This window comes from Rhinoraja longicauda, chromosome 17 (genome assembly GCF_053455715.1).
Source record: "Rhinoraja longicauda isolate Sanriku21f chromosome 17, sRhiLon1.1, whole genome shotgun sequence".
Taxonomy (NCBI): Eukaryota; Metazoa; Chordata; class Chondrichthyes; order Rajiformes; family Arhynchobatidae; genus Rhinoraja; species Rhinoraja longicauda.
This window is the reverse complement of record NC_135969.1, coordinates 43,186,074-43,205,988: the sequence shown is the minus strand read 5'-3', so window position 1 is coordinate 43,205,988 and position 19,915 is coordinate 43,186,074. Positions and strand designations below refer to the sequence as shown.

The 19,915-nt window shown below is 45.4% G+C and overlaps 1 protein-coding gene across 1 annotated transcript in view; it reads right to left on the bottom strand.

Moving 5' to 3' along the window:
- cfap20dc (CFAP20 domain containing) overlaps positions 1-19,915 on the bottom strand; it is a 184,807-nt gene that overhangs the window by 62,692 nt on the left and 102,200 nt on the right. The window contains exons 11-14 of the mRNA XM_078413761.1: positions 15,823-16,187; positions 7,310-7,645; positions 4,695-5,030; positions 2,193-2,411 (exon numbers count right to left, since the gene is read on the bottom strand). Of these exons, the coding sequence (XP_078269887.1) occupies positions 2,193-2,411; positions 4,695-5,030; positions 7,310-7,645; positions 15,823-16,187 (1,256 nt within the window). The remainder of the gene's footprint in view (positions 1-2,192; positions 2,412-4,694; positions 5,031-7,309; positions 7,646-15,822; positions 16,188-19,915) is intronic.

Here is a 19,915-nt window from a genome sequence, read left to right as displayed (position 1 = left end):
TGGCCTCCATTGCCTTCTGAGGCAGAGAATTCCACAGATTCACAACTCTCTGACTGAAAAAGTTTTTCCTCATCTCCGTTCTAAATGGCCTACCCCTTATTCTTAAACTGTGGCCCCAGGTTCTGGACTCCCCCAACATTGGGAACATGTTTCCTGCCTCTAACGTGTCCAACCCCTTAATAATCTTATACGTTTTGATAAGAATATAACACAAGTTTCACTCACAAACGTACTTATTTTGAAAGGATACAAAGGACACAGAGTGTCGGAAAAACACAGCTGGCTGGTCAGGCAGCACCTGCCTAACCCGTTGAGTTACTCTAGTTTTTTGTGTCCAGTTGCACAGTAACCAGCATCTGCAGTTCAATAGGAAAAATCAAAAATATCTTTCTATGGATTTTTAAATTGTAAGTAGTTTAATCATCCTTTTGGCGGTAGAGTTTTGACATTGAGTACATGACATGCTCCAGGTGAAAACTGTACCGTTTTTATGAAGTGGAGCACTTGTTCAACTTGTTACTCAGCTCATTACGACAATTAGTCTTAAAGTCTCCCATAAACCAGCAAGTGGGCAGTTTAAAATGTAATTGATATGCTCTCACTCGCACTAAACCATATCCTGTGACACGTTTAACTTGGAAGATTTTATAAATATGGGTGAGAATCTGCTGATCAGGAAAAATATACTTTTAATTAGAGTGCCTCAATCAGCATCTATGAATAATGTGATTAAATATCTGAAAATGATAAAGGATCCCAAACATAGCAAATAGGTGCAGGGGAGGCCATTCGGCACCTTCCAGCCAGCACCGCCATTCATTGTGATCATGGCTGATCATCCCCGATCAGTAACCCGTGCCTGCCTTCTCCCCTTATCCCTTGATTCCACTAGCCCCAAGAGCTCTATCTAACTCTCTTTTAAATTCATCCAGTGAATTGCCCTCCACTGCCCTCTGTGGCAGAGAATTCCACAAATTCACAACTCTCTGGGTGAATTAAATCACAATGTTAAGCAAAAATGCAAGATCCTCCTTAAAAATGACAATTAGGAATTGTAGATCAACCATATTAGATCAACCATAGTAACTCCGCGGGTCAGGCAGCATCTATGGAGAACATGGATAGGTGATGTTTTGGGTTGGGACCCTTCTTTACTCTGACCCGAAACATCGCCTATCCATGTCCTCCAGAGATGCTGCCTGACCCGCTGAGTTACTCCAGCACTCTGTGAAACGTCACCTATCCACGTCCTCCAGAGATGCTGCCTGACCCGCTGAGTTACTCCAGCACTGTGAAACGTCACCTATCCATGTTCTCCAGAGATGCTGCCCGACCCGCTGAGTTACTCCAGCACTCTGTGAAACATCGCCTATCCATGTTCTCCACAGATGTTGCCTGACCCGCTGAGTTACTCCAGCACTCTGTGAAACATCGCCTATCCATGTTCTCCACAGATGCTGCCTGACCCGCTGAGTTACTCCAGCACTCTGTGAAACGTCACCTATCCATGTTCTCCAGAGATGCTGCCTGACCCGCTGAGTTACTCCAACATTTGATGTCCGAAATTTTAGCTGTTTTTCTTTCCACAGATTCTGCCTGACCTGTGTATTTCCAGCATTTTTGTTGTTGTCACTTAACATTCCTTGCGCTATTTTTATTGATGTGCCCATCTATTTATTTTAAATGGATTAAACTATTGTTGGAATTATGAACAAAGCAAAATCATATCATTGCACCCACAGATGTTTAGTTCAGTTTAGTGTAGAGATACGGCGCGGAAACAGGCCCTTCGGCCCACCGGGTCCGTGCCGACCAGCGATCCCCGCACATTAACACTATCCTACACACACTAGGGACAATTTTTACATTTGCCCAGCCAATTAACCTACAAACCTGCACGTCTTTGGAGCGTGGGAGGAAACCGGAGCGCCCGGAGAAAACCCACGCAGGTCACGGGGAGAACGTACAAACTCCGCACAGACGGCACCTGTGGTCCGGATCGAACCCGGGTCACGGGCGCTGCGAGGCAGCAACTTTACCGCTGCGCCACCGCGCCGTCCCAATTTTGATTCTCCACAATGCCTGCCTTCCCTGCCATTTTCCTGCTCTGTGCCGACACATGTGCGCACGGCTGCACACAGTGACCGTGGGTGTACGCTGGAACCGGTTCTGGCTGGGCCCGTGGGTCTCACCGGTCCAGGGTGCTGGGTGCCCCAGATGCTGGTGTCGTCACTGCTCGTGCTGAGGCTGTCGTCGCCGTACGCACAGTCCCCGAGCTGGACCGCGTTCAGGTGGGTCGTCTTGCCGTCGTCCTCCATTTCCTCCAGCTGCTGCCTCCGTAGGCTGGCCAGCATCCTCGCCTCATCAGATTCGCTCATGTCCTTGGGCTGGTATTTCAGCCAGTCATGTTCCTAACACAGCCAATGAAACAAAACGTCAGGACCGCCCGCTCACACTGCTCCCCATGTTATCCCACTCTCTCACCCACTCACCACACGCCCAAGGGCAAGTTACAGTAACTCTGCACGACTCTGCAATTGTGGGCTGCATCGGTGAGGGGGAGGGAAACTGAATACAGAGGTGGGGTCAACAACATTGTTGAGTGGTGTGGGCTGAATCACCAGCAGCTCAACACCAACAAGACCAAGGAGTTGGTGGTGGACTTTAGGAGAAGAGGAGCACCCCTGTCTCCATCATTGGTGGATGTGCAGTTTACTAAGGAGTACAAGTGCCTTGGAGTGTACCTGGACAGTAAACGGGACTGGTCCTGGACCGCTGAGGCGCTGTACAAGAAGGGACAGAGCCGGCTGTACTTTCAGAGGAGGCTCCACTCCTTCCACGTCTGCAGTGAGATGCTGCAGATGTTCTACCAGTCGGTGGTGGCCGGTGCCATCTTCATCACTGCCGTGTGCCGGGGCAGCAGGGCGAAGGTCGCGGACACCAACAGGATCAACAAACTCATCAGGATGGCCGGCTCCGTCCTGGGGGTGGAGTTGGAGTTGGGTTCATGGGAGGTGGGTCTTGGAGGGGAGGATGCTCCTCAAACTGCAGAGCATCCTGGGACAATACAGCCCACCCCCTCCATGACACACTGGTCAACCTGAGGAGCACCTTCAGCAACAGACTGGTCCCACCAAGATGCAGCACAGAACGCCACAGGAGATCCTTCTTCCCTGTGGCTATCAAACTGTACAACTCCGCCCCCTTCTGTCGTGGGGTAGACTGAGACTGAGACTGAGACTGAGACTGAGACTGAGACTGAGACTGAGACTGAGACTGAGACTGAGACTGAGACTGAGACTGAGACTGAGACTGAGACTGACCCCCCCCCAATCCTGGACTTTCTACTTGTCACTTTAATTCCATGTTTCATGTATCTTGTGTTTTATGATTGTTGGCAGACCAATTTCCCTCCTGGGATAAATAAAGTTCTATTGTATCGTAGTGTATCGTTAACCTACAAACCTGCAGGTCTAAGCTGTGGGAGGGAAACGGAGTACCCGGAGGAAACCCTGAACGAACAAACTCCACACAGACAGCACCCGAGGTCAGTATCCATGTTCTCCACAGATGCTGCCTGACCCGCTGAGTTACTCCAGCACTCTGTGTCCAGCATCGTGTCAAGGGCTGGTGCAATGGTTCAGCGGTAGAGTTGCTGCCTTACAGTGCCAGAGACCCAGGTTCAATCCTGACTACGGGTGCTGTCTGTACGGAGTTTGTACGTTCTCCCCGTGACCTGCGTGTGTTCTCCCCGGATGCTCTGGTTTCCTCCCACACTCCAAAGACGTACAGATTTGTAGGTTAATTAGCTTCAGTAAAGATCTGTAAATTGTCCCTTGAATGTAGGATAGTGCTCGTGTGCGGGGATCGCTGGTCAGCATGGATTTGGTGGGCCGAAGGGCCTGTTTCTCTAAACTAAACATCTACATTGTGGGTCCACATATACACCGATCAGCCAAAACATTATGACCTGATGAGCCAAAACATTATGACCACCTGCCTAATATGCTGTTGGTCCTCCGTGTGCAGCCCCATACGCAGCAGGGTGCGATGCACTGTGTATTGTGACACATTCCTCCCGTGACCACCATTAACATTTTCTGTGACTTGTGCCACAGTCGACCTTCTGTCGGTTCGAACCAGATGGGATAGCCTTCGTTGCCCTCGCGCATCAATGAGCCTTGGGCGCCCAACACCCTGTCTGTCGCCGGTTTGTGGTTTGTCCCTCCTCGGACCACTGTCGGTCGGTACTCACCACTGCTGACCGGGAGCACCCCACAAGCCTTGCCGTTTCAGAGATGCTCTGACCCAGTCGTCTGACCATAACAATTTGGCCCTTGTCAAAGTCGCTCAGGTCTTTACTCCTGCCCATTTCTCCTGCATCCCAACACATCAACTTGAAGAACTGACTGTTCACTTGCTGCCTAATATATCCCACCCCTTGACAGGTGTCATTGTAACAAGATAATCAATGTTGTTCACTTCACCTGTCAGTGGTCATAATGTTTTGGCTGATCGGTATAATTCAAATGTTTCCCCTCGGTTGTTATTACTCCTATTTTCCCGCTGCCTCAGTTGAGTCACATTTTATTTTTACGATAACTTTGCATAAGAAAGTAAATAAAATCATAGTTTCACTAATTTTGATTACAAGTAGTATTAGTTTACAGGAGATCTGGGGCTGATAAACTTACAAATGTCTCTGTAGTTAGTCTTGGGTCTTCCTTTGGAATTTCTTTCAGCGATGTTTTGACCATGGTCCTAGATTGGGCATCTTTCACCTTTTTCAAGTTGGTTTCAGTGTCTGGAACATCTAACATGGTGGGAGATTTGCTTTGGACTGGAGTGAGACTGCTCGGAAACTTGTGCGAGTCCATTTTGGCCAGAGCAGGAGTTCCCCTCAAGGGTCGTTCCACTGAAGCAGATCCTGTTCTTGCTTCCAAAGCTCCCAACGTCTGATTGACCGCCGAGACTTCTGCATTCGTCATGGTTTCCAAAGGTAGTTTGGTCATTCCGTTCAGTGAATCCTCCTTTATTTTTTTTTATAAAATGTAATTGGTTATTGCAAATTTTGATTAAAATTGAAAATCAATTTGAGGCATAATGAATTACTTATGACATGGATGTGTAATGAATATAATAACTAGTAACATCTATTTCTTGCCTCTCCATTCAAGTCAATTTTATCAATCTTCCCTCTCCTCCCTGACTAGTCAACCCCTTTCTCATATGAAATGTAGATAACAATTAATATCGCAAATTAGTCTGATGAAGGGTCTTGACCCGAAATGTCACCCATTCCTTCTCTCCAGAGATGCTGCCTGACCCGCTGAGTTACTCCAGCACTCTGTGAAACATCACCTATCCATGTTCTCCAGAGGTGCTGCCTGACCCCCTGAGTTCCTCCACCACTCTGTGAAATGTCACCTATCCATGTTCTCCAGAGATGCTGCCTGACCCGCTGAGTTACTCCAGCACTCTGTGAAACGTCACCTGTCCACGTTCTCCAGAGATGCTGCCTGACCCGCTGAGTTACTCCAGCACTCTGTGTCCAGCATCGTGTCAAGGGCTGGTGCAATGGTTCAGCGGTAGAGTTGTTGCCTTACAGTGCCAGAGACCCAGGTTCAATCCTGACTAGGGTTGCTGTCTGCACGGAGTTTGTACGTTCTCCCCGTGACCTGCGTGGGTTTTCCCCAGATGCTCTGGTTTCCTCCCACACTCCAAAGACAAACAGGTATGTAGGTTAATTAGCTTCAGTAAAGATCTGTAAATTGTCCCTTGAATGTAGGATAGTGCTAGTGTGCGGGGATCGCTGGTGAGCGTGGATTTGGTGGGCCGAAGGGCCTGTTTCTCTAAATTAAACATCTACATCCGTGTGTCCACATATACACCGACCAGTCAAAACATTATGACCTGATGAGCCAAAACATTATGACCACCTGCCTAATATGCTGTTGGTCCTCCGTGTGCAGCCCCATACGCAGCAGGGTGCGATGCACTGTGTATTGTGACACATTCCTCCCGTGACCACCATTAACATTTTCTGTGACTTGTGCCACAGTCGACCTTCTGTCGGTTCGGACCAGACGGGATAGCCTTCGTTGCCCTCGCGCATCGATGAGCCTTGGGCGCCCAACACCCTGTCTGTCGCCGGTTTGTGGTTTGTCCCTCCTCGGACCACTGTCGGTCGGTACTCACCACTGCTGACCGGGAGCACCCCACAAGCCTTGCCGTTTCACAGATGCTCTGACCCAGTCGTCTGACCATAATTATTTGGCCCTTGTCAAAGTTGCTCAGGTCTTTACTCCTGCCCATTTCTCCTGCATCCAACACATCAACTTGAAGAACTGACTGTTCACTTGCTGCCTAATATATCCCACCCCTTGACAGGTGCCATTGTAACAAGATAATCAATGTTGTTCACTTCACCTGTCAGTGGTCATAATGTTTTGGCTGATCGGTGTAATTCAGATGTTTCCCCTCGGTTGTTATTACTCCTATTTTCCCGCTGCTTCAGTTGAGTCACATTTTATTTTTACGATTACTTTGCATAAGAAAGTAAATAAAATCATAGTTTCACTAATTTTGATTACAAGTAGTATTAGTTTACAGGAGATCTGGGGCTGATAAACTGTGCACGATTGAAAATGATGTACATCAGAAGGTTAGTGATGCAGCAATGTGCAATTAATTGGAGCAATAAAAGACCCAAATTGGTCTAGAAAGATATTCTGAATGCAAAATTGCTAACAAATTATCTAACTAAATTGATCATTAAAATATTTCTGTCGTATTGGAGCTTGCTATTATTCTTTCTGAATTTAAATTTATCTTTTTAACGAAGAAAACAAAAGAGATGGGAACAAATGGGAACAGAGCTTTTATTCCTGCAGATAATCGTAGAAAATATCTTGTCTGTTTGCTGCTGATATAAAATATGTATATATTTAATTACCACTTGCTAAGCTAGACACAAAAAGTTGGAGTAACTCAGCGGGACAGGCACCATTTCTGGAGAGAAGGAATGGGTGACGTTTCGGGTCAAGACCCTTCTTCAGACTCGACCCGAAACGTCACCCATTCCTTCTCTCCAGAGATGCTGCCTGTCCCGCTGAGTTACTCCAGCATTTTATGTCTATCTTTGGTGTAAACCAGCATCTGCAGTTCCTTACTACACATTTCAACTTCCTAAGCTAATGCATTGTTAAAAAAAAAGACATACAAGAATACTTATTAATAAAAAGTTATTAATGGAGCCAAACGTTATATCAATGCACGTATTCTAATGAAATCGGAAATAAAAACTTACAAATGTCTCTGTAGTTAGTCTTGAGTCTTCCTTTGGAATTTCTTTCAGCGATGTTTTGACCATGGTCCTAGATTGGGCATCTTTCACCTTTTTCAAGTTGGTTTCAGTGTCTGGAACATCTAACATGGTGGGAGATTTGCTTTGGACTGGAGTGAGACTGCTCGGAAACTTGTGCGAGTCCATTTTGGCCAGAGCAGGAGTTCCCCTCAAGGGTCGTTCCACTGAAGCAGATCCTGTTCTTGCTTCCAAAACTCCCAACGGCTGATTGACCGCCGAGACTTCTGCACTCGTCATGGTTTCCAAAGGTAGTTTGGTCATTCCGTTCAGTGAATCCTCCTTTATTTTTTTAATAAAATGTAATTGGTTATTGCAAATTTTGATTAAAATTGAAAATCAATTTGAGGCATAATGAATTACTTATGACATGGATGTGTAATGAATATAATAACTAGTAACATCTATTTCTTGCCTCTCCATTCAAGTCAATTTTATCAATCTTCCCTCTCCTCCCTGACTAGTCAACCCCTTTCTCATATAAAATGTAGACAACAATTAATATCGCAAATTAGTCTGATGAAGGGTCTTGACCCGAAATGTCACCCATTCCTTCTCTCCAGAGATGCTGCCTGACCCGCTGAGTTACTCCAGCACTCTGTGAAACATCACCTATCCATGTTCTCCAGAGATGCTGCCTGACCCGCTAAGTTACTCCAGCACTCTGTGAAACATCACCTATCCATGTTCTCCAGAGATGCTGCCTGACCCGCTGAGTTACTCCAGCACTATGTGAAACGTCACCTATTCATGTTCTCCACAGATGCTGCCTGACCCGCTGAGTTACTCCAGCATTTCAGCTACTCTTTAATATAGCAAACCGTTGCTCCATTTCGACTTACCATTTAACTCCAAAACCCTGGAATATCTTGATCATTCATGTTCACTTTTCACTCTGAATTTTAGTTTAGTTTAGTTTAGAGACACAGCACAGAAACAGGCCCTTCGGCCCACTGGGTCCGCGCCCACCAGCGATTAACAGGCCCTTCGGCCCACTGGGTCCGCGTCCACCAGCGATTATCCTACACACACTAGGGACAATTTTTACATTTACCTAGCCAATTTACCTGTACGTCTTTGGAGTGAGGGAGGAAACCGACGATCTCGCAGAAATCCCACGCAGGTCATGGATACAACGTACAAACTCCGTACAGACAACACCCGTAGTCAGGATGGAACCTGGGTCTCTGGTGCTGCAAACGCTGTAAGGCAGCAACTCTATCGCTGCGCCACCGTTATTAGCGTTTCCACCCATGTCATTTTCTGCGACAGTTCCAATACATGTGGTATTTGCTATGCCAATGGTGTGCCAGTCTATCACAGAGAGGGTAGGATGTAGAGGCTTTGGAGAGGGTGTAGTAGAGGTTTACCAGGGCACTGCCTGGATTAGAGGGTAGCAGTTGTTTGGAGAGGATGGACAAACATGAATTGTTTTCTCCGGAGGGTCGGCTGAGGGGGAGACTCGATAGAAATTTATAAAATCACTAGACCAAGTGGACCTGTTGGGCCCAAACCTCTCCTGCATTGGTGCACCACCCTGTCCTCCCCCACTCCCCTCTCTCCTCAACCCCCCCCCCCTCCCTTCTCCCCCACTCCCCCCTTCCCCCTCCCTCCTCCCCTCCCCCTCCCCTCCTTTTAAACTTAAAAATGTGAATAACTTAAAAAATATAACACCGATTTCAATAAAACTACTTGCATTATCACTAAAGTGACGATGGTGAGTAAGGCGGGCCTAAAATTGTCGCGCTATCGTGTACCGTTTTGGCTGAAGTTCAGTCACAAACAAGATAACAAACGAGAGTTTTAATATATAGATGAGAGGCGTAGAGAAGGTATGCAGTCAGAACCTTTTTCTCCGGGGTGAAAATGCCAAATACTAGAAGTCGTATCTTTAAGGTGAGAGGGGGAAAGTTTCAGAGAGGTGTGCTTTTTTACAGAGAGTGGTGGGTGCCTGGAACATGCTGCCAGGGGTGGTGGTGAAGGCAGACACAACAGTGGTGTTTACTAGGATATGCCTGCAATGGAAGGAAATGGATTATGTACAGGCAGAAGGGATTAGTTTAATGCAGCAACTTGTTCAACAGCAACCTCGTGGGTCGAAGGGCTTGTTCCTGTGCTGTCCTTGCTATTGAGGGCGTGCAGCGTAGGTTTACTAGGTTAATTCCCGGAATGGCGGGACTGTCATATGTTGAAAGACTGGAGCGACTAGGCTTGTATACACTGGAATTTAGAAGGATGAGAGGGGATCTTATCGATATATTATTATTAAGGGGTTGGACACGTTGGAGGCAGGAAACATGTTCCCAATGTTGGGGGAGTCCAGAACCAGGGGCCACAGTTTAAGAATAAGGGGTAGGCCATTTAGAACGGAGATGAGGAAAAACTTTTTCAGTCAGAGAGTTGTGAATCTGTGGAATTCACTGCCTCAGAAGGCAGTGGAGACCAATTCTCTGAATACATTCAAGAGAGAGCTCGAGAGAGCTCTTAAGGATAGCGGAGTCAGGGGGAGAAGGCAGGAACGGGGTACTGATTGAGATTGATCAGCCATGATCACATTGAATGGCGGTGCTGGCTCGAAGGGCCGAATGGCCTACTCCTATTGTCTATTGTCTATTGTCTACTTCCAGGTTCTAAGCCTGATTACAAATTTGTCATCAACCAATTTCAACAAGCTACCCGCTTTTTCCTTTATAAATTGGAAGAGTGAATGAAGTAATCAATTAGGGTCAAATGCAATACACATTTCTATTTGAACAGTCCCTTTATCAATCCGAAGGAAAAGGTAGATTGTTATTTCTAGAGACTTAGGAAATTTTGGTGAAATGATAGACACAAAACGCTGGCGTAACTCAGCGGGACAGGCAGCATCTCTGGAGAGAAGGAATGGGTGACGTTTAGGGTCGAGACCATCTTTCAGACTGATGTCAGGGGAGAGGGAGGCACAGAGATGTGGAAGGGTAAGGTGTGAAAACGAGAGATCAAAGGGGACGAAGTTCAAGGGGATCATTTCACCATTTGATAGTTTTTAGTTTGACTGGATAGGATACAAACAAAGGCTTTTCACTGTATATCGGTGCATGTGAAGATAATAAACAAAACTATTTAAATGTGTTTTATATTAAATGTTGATTAACCCTGCTGTCCAGATTCATAGGTTTTATCTTACATTTTTATGCACATTCTTTGACTTAAAATTCAGTGTTTTAAACAGACTTTGGGCCGGCAACAACAGATGGATATAGTGTCATAAGGAAGTGCGGATGCTGGTTTATGTCAGGGGTCAGGAAAAGGGAGCCGACCCGAAACGTCACCTCTTCCTTCTCTCCCGAGATGCTGCCTGACCCGCTGAGTTACTCCAGCACTCTGTGAAACGTCACCTATCCATGTTCTCCACAGATGCTGCCTGACCCGCTGAGTTACTCCAGCACTCTGTGAAACGTCACCTATCCATGTTCTCCACAGATGCTGCCTGACCCGCTGAGTTACTCCAGCACTCTGTGAAACGTCACCTATCCATGTTCTCCACAGATGCTGCCTGACCCGCTGAGTTACTCCAGCACTCTGTGAAACGTCACCTATCCATGTTCTCCAGAGATGAAACATAGAAACATAGAAAATAGGTGCAGGAGTAGGCCATTCGGCCCTTCGAGCCTGCACCGCCATTCAATATGATCATGGCTGATCATCCAACTCAGTATCCCGTACCTGCCTTCTCTCCATACCCGCTGATCCCTTTAGCCACAAGGGCCACATCTAACTCCCTCTTAAATATAGCCAATGAATTGGCCTCAACTGCTGCCTGACCCGCTGTGTTACTCCAGCACTCTGTGAAACATCACCTATCCATGTTCTCCACAGATGCTGCCTGACCTGCTGAGTTACTCCAGCACTCTGTGAAACGTCAGCTATTCCTTGTCTCCAGAGATGCTGCCTGAGTTACTCTAGCATTCTGTGTCGAACAAATACATGTACTACTGCATGCATGAAAAAGAATCTATATCAACCTTGGATAAATTAAGATGCTGATTCCTGCCAAGAATATTGATCAATTTTGTAAGAATAATTGCTCTGTCATGTACTTATTCTGACAATGAGAATGATTTCCCTCTGGAGCTTAGAGTGCTAAGACTGAAGAAAACTTTACAACAGATGATGCAAATAAATTCTTGGAGCATAACTTGAAAAGTGATTGCACTCCCTGAACTATTATTCAAAGGCAGTGAGTTATTGAATTTGGAAGGCCTTGTGAGGTTGCAAGTAGGAATATTGGTAGGACTTTCTAATTTCGAGCTTTGGGCTTGATCTCATTGATAACTAGGATCTGGATCTCATGGTATAACGAGGTCTATCGAATTATTCTGACTGCACATTCCTCCAAGTCCAGGCGAATAGGTGGTATGAAGTCGGGTTATATTCTATTAGTTTTGTTTAGTTTGGAGATACAGCGCAGAAACAGGCCCTTGCAGAAACTATTGCAACAAAAAAAAAAGAATTCATCAGAAGCATAATTCCGCACATGTTGGAAATCTGAAACTGGATCTGAAAAAGCTACTGCAGAGGTTAGGGATCATATCCAAAATCCCTTCAAGTCATAGAGTCATAGATTGATACAGTGTGGAAACAGGCCCTTCGGCCCAACTCGCCCACACCGGCCAACAATGTCCCAGCTACCCTAGTCCCACCTGCCTGCGCTTGGTCCATATCCCTCCAAACCTGTCCTATCCATGTGCCTTATCGTAATTTTTGCCATTCCTTTACATTGATGACAATTGGTTATCTGCCCTTTTGCCAAGGAGATTGTTTCTCCCTGTCTAAGGAGATACAAGAGTAGAGCATTGGAGCCGGCCCTTGGGCCCACACTCTGTGCAAACCGTGATGCTGACTGAAACTGTCGGCATGTTGCCCACATCCAACCATCCATCCATCCCATGCCTCTTAAATGTTGCTGTTGCATTTCCTAGAGACAGAATCCAGATATAATTGTGGTTTTACCGAATAAGGTTAAAATAATTAATCGAGAACGAATCGAGAACCAGTGGACATCGGCTGAAGATGAAGGGGTAAAGGTTTTATAGGAATCTGAAGGGTAACCTTTTCACACAAAGGTTGGGTGGCTATATGGAATGAACCGCTGGAGGAGGTAGTCGAGGCAGAGACGACTGTAACACTTAAGAAACAATCAGATGGATAGGACAGGTTTGGAGGGATATGGGCCAAACGCAGGCAGGTGGGACTAGTGTAGCTGGGACATATTGGTCTGAAGAAGGGTCTTGACCAGAAATGTCACCAATTCCCTTTCTCCAGAGATGCTGTCTGTCCTGCTGAGTTACTCCAGCATTTTGTGTCTATCTTCAGTTTAAACCAGCATCTGCAGTTCCTTCCTACACATGTTGGTCGGTGCGGGCAAGTTGGGCCGAAGGGCCTGTGGTCCATGCTGTTATGACTCTATAATTAATGGAGCTGCATGGACATAATCCTTTCCTGCTCATCAAAAACCATCTGCTCATCCAAGGAGCCATGGTACCATTTTAGAACCCACAAGTTAGACCGTACGAGTTAGATAGAGCTCTGAATGATAGCGGAGTCAAGGGATATGGGGAGAAGGCAGGAACGGGGTACTGATTGTGGATGATCAGCCATGATCACGTTGAATGGCGGTGCTGGCTCGAAGGGCCGAATGGCCCACTCCTGCACTTATTGTCTATTGTCTATTTACCCAAACATTTTTGAAAGAACATCTAACGAACCTGTCACCTTAGGAAATAATGCTAATTACTCTTGCTTCTGAATACTGCTGAAAGGGCCAAACAAATGACAAAAAAAAATGTTTGATACTTCAGACTATTTTCCTTTCATCTTCCCAACAGCTTGCTTGACTGGGAAATAACCCGCCTTGCATACTTGCCTTTGAATTAAATGTCAGCTTTAATCAGAAAGGGGAATAGAATTTTTACTCAATGCAATTTAGGCTCCGAATTAAATAGCCTTCATATTAATCCAGTTTATGAGTATTATGAAAAATTTCAGAAACAGTTATGCATCGGTGAAGGTGTTTTTAGAACAGTTGTAATTTGGTCCATATTCAAACACCTGTTCATATGCCTTTCAGAACTTAAAATATCATCAAAAATCATTGGCTTAATTTCATCTGTCGAACAAAACACGACAACTAATGTGGTCACAATCATAAAAAGAAACCTTGCTAAAGATCCCCGGGAAACACATGGCAATATTATTTGAAAGTAACGTCACAATAGTCCGGCCCTCTCCTCTATCAATGGCATTTCTGCGCTACTTTTAACCTTCATTAAATACCATTTCCACTCTATTGGCACCACAGGACGTGTTACAAAAATAGCAGATGATAAATCCTGAATAAAATACTGCAATTTAATTTCAAGATTCAGTTGGAATGCAAAAACCATGAGAATGAATGCCCACCTCAAGATTAAATTACAACCTCATTACTCAGGCAAACGCCCATAAATCCACTGCTTATTCCATTCGTATTATTCTTTATGCTGATATTCTGGTCTAATTCCCTCATTTTTATTCTTTTCACTTTTCATTACTGGCTTTGTTGACGTCCATCTACGAACAAGCTATGTTTGCGTCTAAATCTACTTTAGCTAATTCATCCCTCTATTTTCTATTTGTTACACAGTTATTTTAATTATTTTCTTTCTTTCCCCATCTACGTGTGTCACAGACGGCTGTGGAAGCCAAGTCAATGGATATCCAAGTTCTCCAAGGATGCTGCCTGATCCGCCGAGTTACTCCAGCACTTTGTGCCTATCTCTGCATAAACCAGCAGCTGCAGTTCATTGTTATTACATTTAATCTTTGAAGCTACGTTCACTTGTTATTCAGCGAATGCTGCTAATTCGTGGAAGCAAAAATAATCTTTGTGATGAAATGAATGGCAGAAAAAATAACAATCTTTTGATACAACTAAAAATCATTTTATCCACAACCATCACCATGGCATATTAAATGCAATTACTACACCGCACAATGCAAGCGGTTCACCAAAGTAATTCCTTTCAAAATTAAATAAGATATTGAACTTTTTTCCAATCTAGTTTCAATTGCTCTTGGTTTAAATAAATTGCAACATGACAAATGACTTCTGCTGCTTTGAATTTCTCTCACTCTTTACAATAATTATGATAACTAAGGATATCTTCAGGATCATATTTAAGGAGAGCATGTTGTTCAGATGACATGGAAACATTGTTTAAGGTTTGTCAATGCAAATCACTTCACTTTCTGAAGGATGATGTTTCCCAACACATTCTGATGTCTATTGGAAGTGTTCAGCTGGGCTTAATTCATAAGTGATAGGAGCAGAATTAGGCCATTCGGCCCATCAAGTCTACTCTGCCATTTAATCGTAGCTAATCTATCTATCCCTCTTCACCCCATTCTCCTGCCTTCTCCCCATAACCCCTAACACCCGCACTAATCGAGAATCTATCTATCTCTGCCTTAAAAATATCCATTGACTTGGCCTCCACAGCCTTCCGTGGCAAAGAATTCCACAGATTCACCACCCTCTGACTAAAGAAATTCCTCCTCCTCTCCTTCCTAAAGGAATGTCCTTTAATTCTGAGGCTGTGACCACTGGTCCTAGACTCTCCCACTAGTGGAAACATCCTCTCCACATCCACTCTATCCAGGCCGCTCACTATTCAGTAAGTTTCACTGAAGTCCCCCCTCATCCTTCTAAACTCCAGCGAGTACAGGCCCAGTGCCGACAAACGCTCATCATATATAACAGGTATAACAGAGATTTATTTGTCGTTCGGTACCGAAGTTAACCCACTCATTCCTGGGATCGTTCTCGTAAACCTCCTCAGGACCCTCTCCAGTGCCAGCACATCCTTCCTCAGATATGGGGCCCAAAATTGCTCACAATATTCCAAGTGCGGCCTGACCAGCGCCTTGTGGAGCCTCACTCAGCGTTACATGTGTAGGAAGGAACTGCAGATGCTAATTTAAACTGGAGATAGTCACAAAACGTTGGAGTAACTCAGCGGGACAGACAGCATCTCTGGATAGAAGGAATGGGTGACATTTTGGGTTGAGATCCTTCTTCAGGGGAGAGAGAGATACATAGATAATGAAGTGTAAGGTGTATAAATGGGACAAAGGTGATGGAGATCATGTAGAATAGATCATTGTTAGTTGGGAGAAGGTAACAACAATGCAAACAAGCGATAAAATGTAGTCGGAGACAGTCAGACTGGTTGGAGAACTGGGAAGGGGGGGTGGATGGAGAGAGTGGGAAAGCAAGGGTAACTTTAACTTAGCGAAGTCAATGTTCATACTTCTATCCAGAGATGCTGCCTGTCCCGCTGAGTTGCTCCGGCATTTTGTGTCTATCTCTGCGTTCCATCCCTGTTTTGGTATTCAAGCCCTCTCGAAATAAACGGGAGCAAGATCCAAATAGAACGTACCTCCTCACTGCTATAATGTCGGTGGAAATCATCCTCCATTTGGGCTTCTCTATCATCTGAGATGTCCTGTTCTCCATCACCCTTCATTTCCACCGTCCACATGATGCCTTGTGATGAAACGTTGTGCAACCTGCAGTGAGGAGCTGACCTCGGCTGTGATGAATATGTGTACACGTCCTTCGGTTTTAGTTCACCCTCCTTCTCATCATCTTCGCTTAAACATGCTGAGACGCTTCCATTTTCCGCGATGCTGCCTTCTTCGTGTGAGCGCGCATTGCTTCTGGAGTGCCTTGACTTGGGTGTGGAGTGATGAGAGGAATGGGACCGGAAACCTTCTGCTGAGAGGTCAGAAAAGTGCCATTTGTCTGAAAAATGTAATCGAGTTGTGTTAGAAGTCTACCATTACACCTCCTGTGGCACAGTCCTGAATTACTAATGAGGGTACTCCAAAGACATACTGGTATGTAGAGGAAATTGACTTGCTAAAATGTAAAAATTGTCTGTAAAAAATGTAAAAATGGCCATTTAGAACTGAGATGAGGAAAAACTTTTTCAGTCAGAGAGTTGTGAATCTGTGGAATTCTCTGCCTCAGAAGGCAGTGGAGGCCAATTCTCTGAATGCATTCAAGAGAGAGCTAGATAGAGCTCTTAAGGATAGCGGAGTCAGGGGGTATGGGGAGAAGGCAGGAACGGGGTACTGATTGAGAATGATCAGCCATGATCACATTGAATGGCGGTGCTGGCTCGAAGGGCCGAATGGCCTCCTCCTGCACCTATTGTCCCTAATGTGTGTAGGATAGTGTTAATGTGTGGGGATCGCTGGTCAGCGTGGACCCGGTGGGCCCGAAGGGTGTCTTTCCGCGCTGTATCTCTAAACTAAACTAAACATCAATTGTTCGTGATATTTCATTTCACTCGTTGTTTGGCTGATCAAGTGAAGTGCACTCAAGTGAAGTGCACCAATTCTAACTAGTGATTCTTGAAATAACTTTAAATAACTCTAAGTGAGATAGAGCTCTAGGGGCTAGTGGAATCAGGGGATATGGGGAGAAGGCAGGTACAGGTTACTGATTGTGAATGATCAGCTATGATCACAATAAATGGCGGTGCTGGTTCGAAGGGCCAAATGGCCTCCTCCTGCCCCTATTTTCTATGTTTCTATGTTTCTAAAAGGGATCTCCTGTGGAAAAGATACTATAGATAGCCACAAAAAGCTGCAGTAACTCAGCAGGACAGGCAGCATCTCTGGAGAAAAGGAATGGGTGACGTTTCGGGCTGAGACCCTTCAAGACACTATATTGTTTTGAAGTTTAACCTCTGTTAACGGAGCTAAATCTGCTGTACAGTCTGAATTTTGTCAGTCTGACTTTTTTTCCAGAACTATTTCTGGAAAATCAATATTTTTTTGGAGAGTAAATCGCAAAGCAACTTGGGTATTCCAGGAAAGAGGCACATTTTGAGAAATTTGGTTCATTACACAATTCACTCCAGTACATGAACTGGCCATCTCCAGTTGTCTGAAGAAAGGAAGAAACAAGAAACTGTAGATGCTGGTTTGTACCAAAGATAGACACAAAGGTCTGAAGAAGGGTCTCGACCTGAAATGCTACACAACCGTGTTCTCCAGAGATGCTGCCTGACCCGCTGAGTTACTCCAGCACTCTGTGAAACGTCACCTATCCATGTTCTCCACAGATGCTGCCTGACCTGCTGAGTTACTCCAGCACTCTGTGAAACGTCACCTATCCATGTTCTCCACAGATGCTGCCTGACCTGCTGAGTTACTCCAGCACTTTGTGTTCTATGCATGATTCCAGCATCTGCAGTTCCTTGTGATTACATAAGACTTATTATTCAAGTCAGTTTGGGTCAGAAACCTTGTTCTGACTCATTTGGTGGGGCGGGGGGGGGGGGGGGGGGGGGAGAGGGTTGAAAGTTGGAAGAGAGGAGGGGCAGGACAAAGCCTGTCGAGTGATAGGTGGATACAGATGAAGGGGGATTTTGATAAGCAGATTATTAGGTAAAAGTCAGAAATGTAACTTGCCTAGCTTTGTCCTGCCCCCCCTCTCTTCCAGCTTTCTCCCCCCACCATTCATTCCCACCCACCCTATAATCAATCTGAAGGGTCCTGAACCAAAACGTCACCTATCCATGTTCTCCACAGATGCTGCCTGACCCGCTGAGTTACTCCAGCACTCTGTGAAACGTCACCTATCCATGTTCTCCACAGATGCTGCCTGACCCGCTGAGTTACTCCAGCACATTGCGTCTTTTTTGTTTTTGTTCACAAGTTCTAGTAGAATTAACCCTCTCTCCTAAACTGTCCAAGCCCTTCTGCAGAGTCCCTGCTTCCTCTACCCTGCCTGCCCCTCCATCTATCTTAGCATCATCTGCAAACTTGGCCACAAAGCCTTCAATCCCCTTATCCAAATCATTAATATACAATACCATGGGCTCTCATCTTCCCTAGCAGCCTGATGTGTAGCACCCTATCAAAGGCTTTGGTGGTAAGAATAGGAAGGCAGAGTATTACCTGAATGGTGTCAAGTTAGGAAAAGGGGACATACAACGAGATCTGGGTGTCCTAGTGCATCAGTCACTGAAAGGAAGCATGCAGGTACAGCAGGCAGTGAAGAAAGCCAATGGAATGTTGGCCTTCATAACAAGAGCAGTTGAGTATAGGAACAAAGAGGTCCTTCTGCAGTTGTACAGGGCCCTAGTGAGACCGCACCTGGAGTACTGTGTGCAGTTTTGGTCTCCAAATTTGAGGAAGGATATTCTTGCTATTGAGGGCGTGCAGCGTAGGTTTACTAGGTTAATTCCCAGAATGGCGGGACTGTCATATGTTGAAAGACTGGAGCGACTAGCCTTGTATACACTGGAATTTAGAAGGATGAGAGGGGATCTTATTGAAACGTATAAGGTTATTAAGGGGTTGGACACGTTAGAGGCAGGAAACATGTTCCCAATGTTGGGGGAGTCCAGAACAAGGGGCTACAGTTTAAGAATAAGGGGTAGGCCATTTAGAACAGAGATGAGGAAAAACTTTTTCAGTCAGAGAGTTATGAATCTGTGGAATTCTCTGCCTCAGAAGGCAGTGGAGGCCAATTCTCTAAATGCATTCAAGAAAGAGCTAGATAGAGCTCTTAAGGATAGCGGAGTCAGGGGGTATGGGGAGAAGGCAGGAACGGGGTACTGATTGAGAATGATCAGCCATGATCACATTGAATGGCGGTGCTGGCTCGAAGGGCTGAATGGCCTACTCCTGCATCTATTGTCTATTGTCTTTTGTCTATTGTCTATTGTCTATTGTCTATGTGCATCACCCGATCAAAGGCCTGAAAATCTACGTAAACAACATCTACTGCCTCCTCTCTGTCTGCCCTGCTAGTAACTTCCTCAAAGAACTCACAAAACCATGCTGATTTTGGCCTATTTTACCGTGAACTTCTAAGTACTGCGTAACCTCATCCTTTATAATTGACTCTAAAATCTTACCAGCCACCGAAGTTGGGCAAACCAGCCTATAGTTTCCGCTCTTCTGCTTTCCTCCCATCTTGTACAGCGGGGTGATATTTGCAATTTTCCAATCTTCAGGAACCAATTCTAACTAGTGATTCTTGAAATAACACAACTAATGCCTCCACAATCTCTGAGGCCACTTCCTTCCCAACCTTGGGGTACAGTCCATCGGATCCAGGTGACTCATCCACCTTCTCCTTAGTAATCGGCACTCCACTAACTTCCACCTCTCGACGCTCTAGGCTTGCAGGCACACTGCTGCTGTCTTCCACCGTGAAGACTAATGCAAAAAAGTTATTGAATTCCTCTGCCATTTCTTGATTTCCCGACATCATTTCCCCTCCATCATTCTCCGGGGGCCCAACGTCCACTCTTGCCCCGTTTTTACTCTTTGGATCAGGCAGCAATTCTAAGAATAAGGGGTCGGCCACTTAGAACAGAGATGAGGAAAAACATTTTCAGTCAGAGAGTTGTGAATCTGTGGAATTCTCTGCCTCAGAAGGCAGTGGAGACCAATTCTCTGAATGCATTCAAGAGAGAGCTAGATAGAGCTCTTAAGGATAGCGGAGTC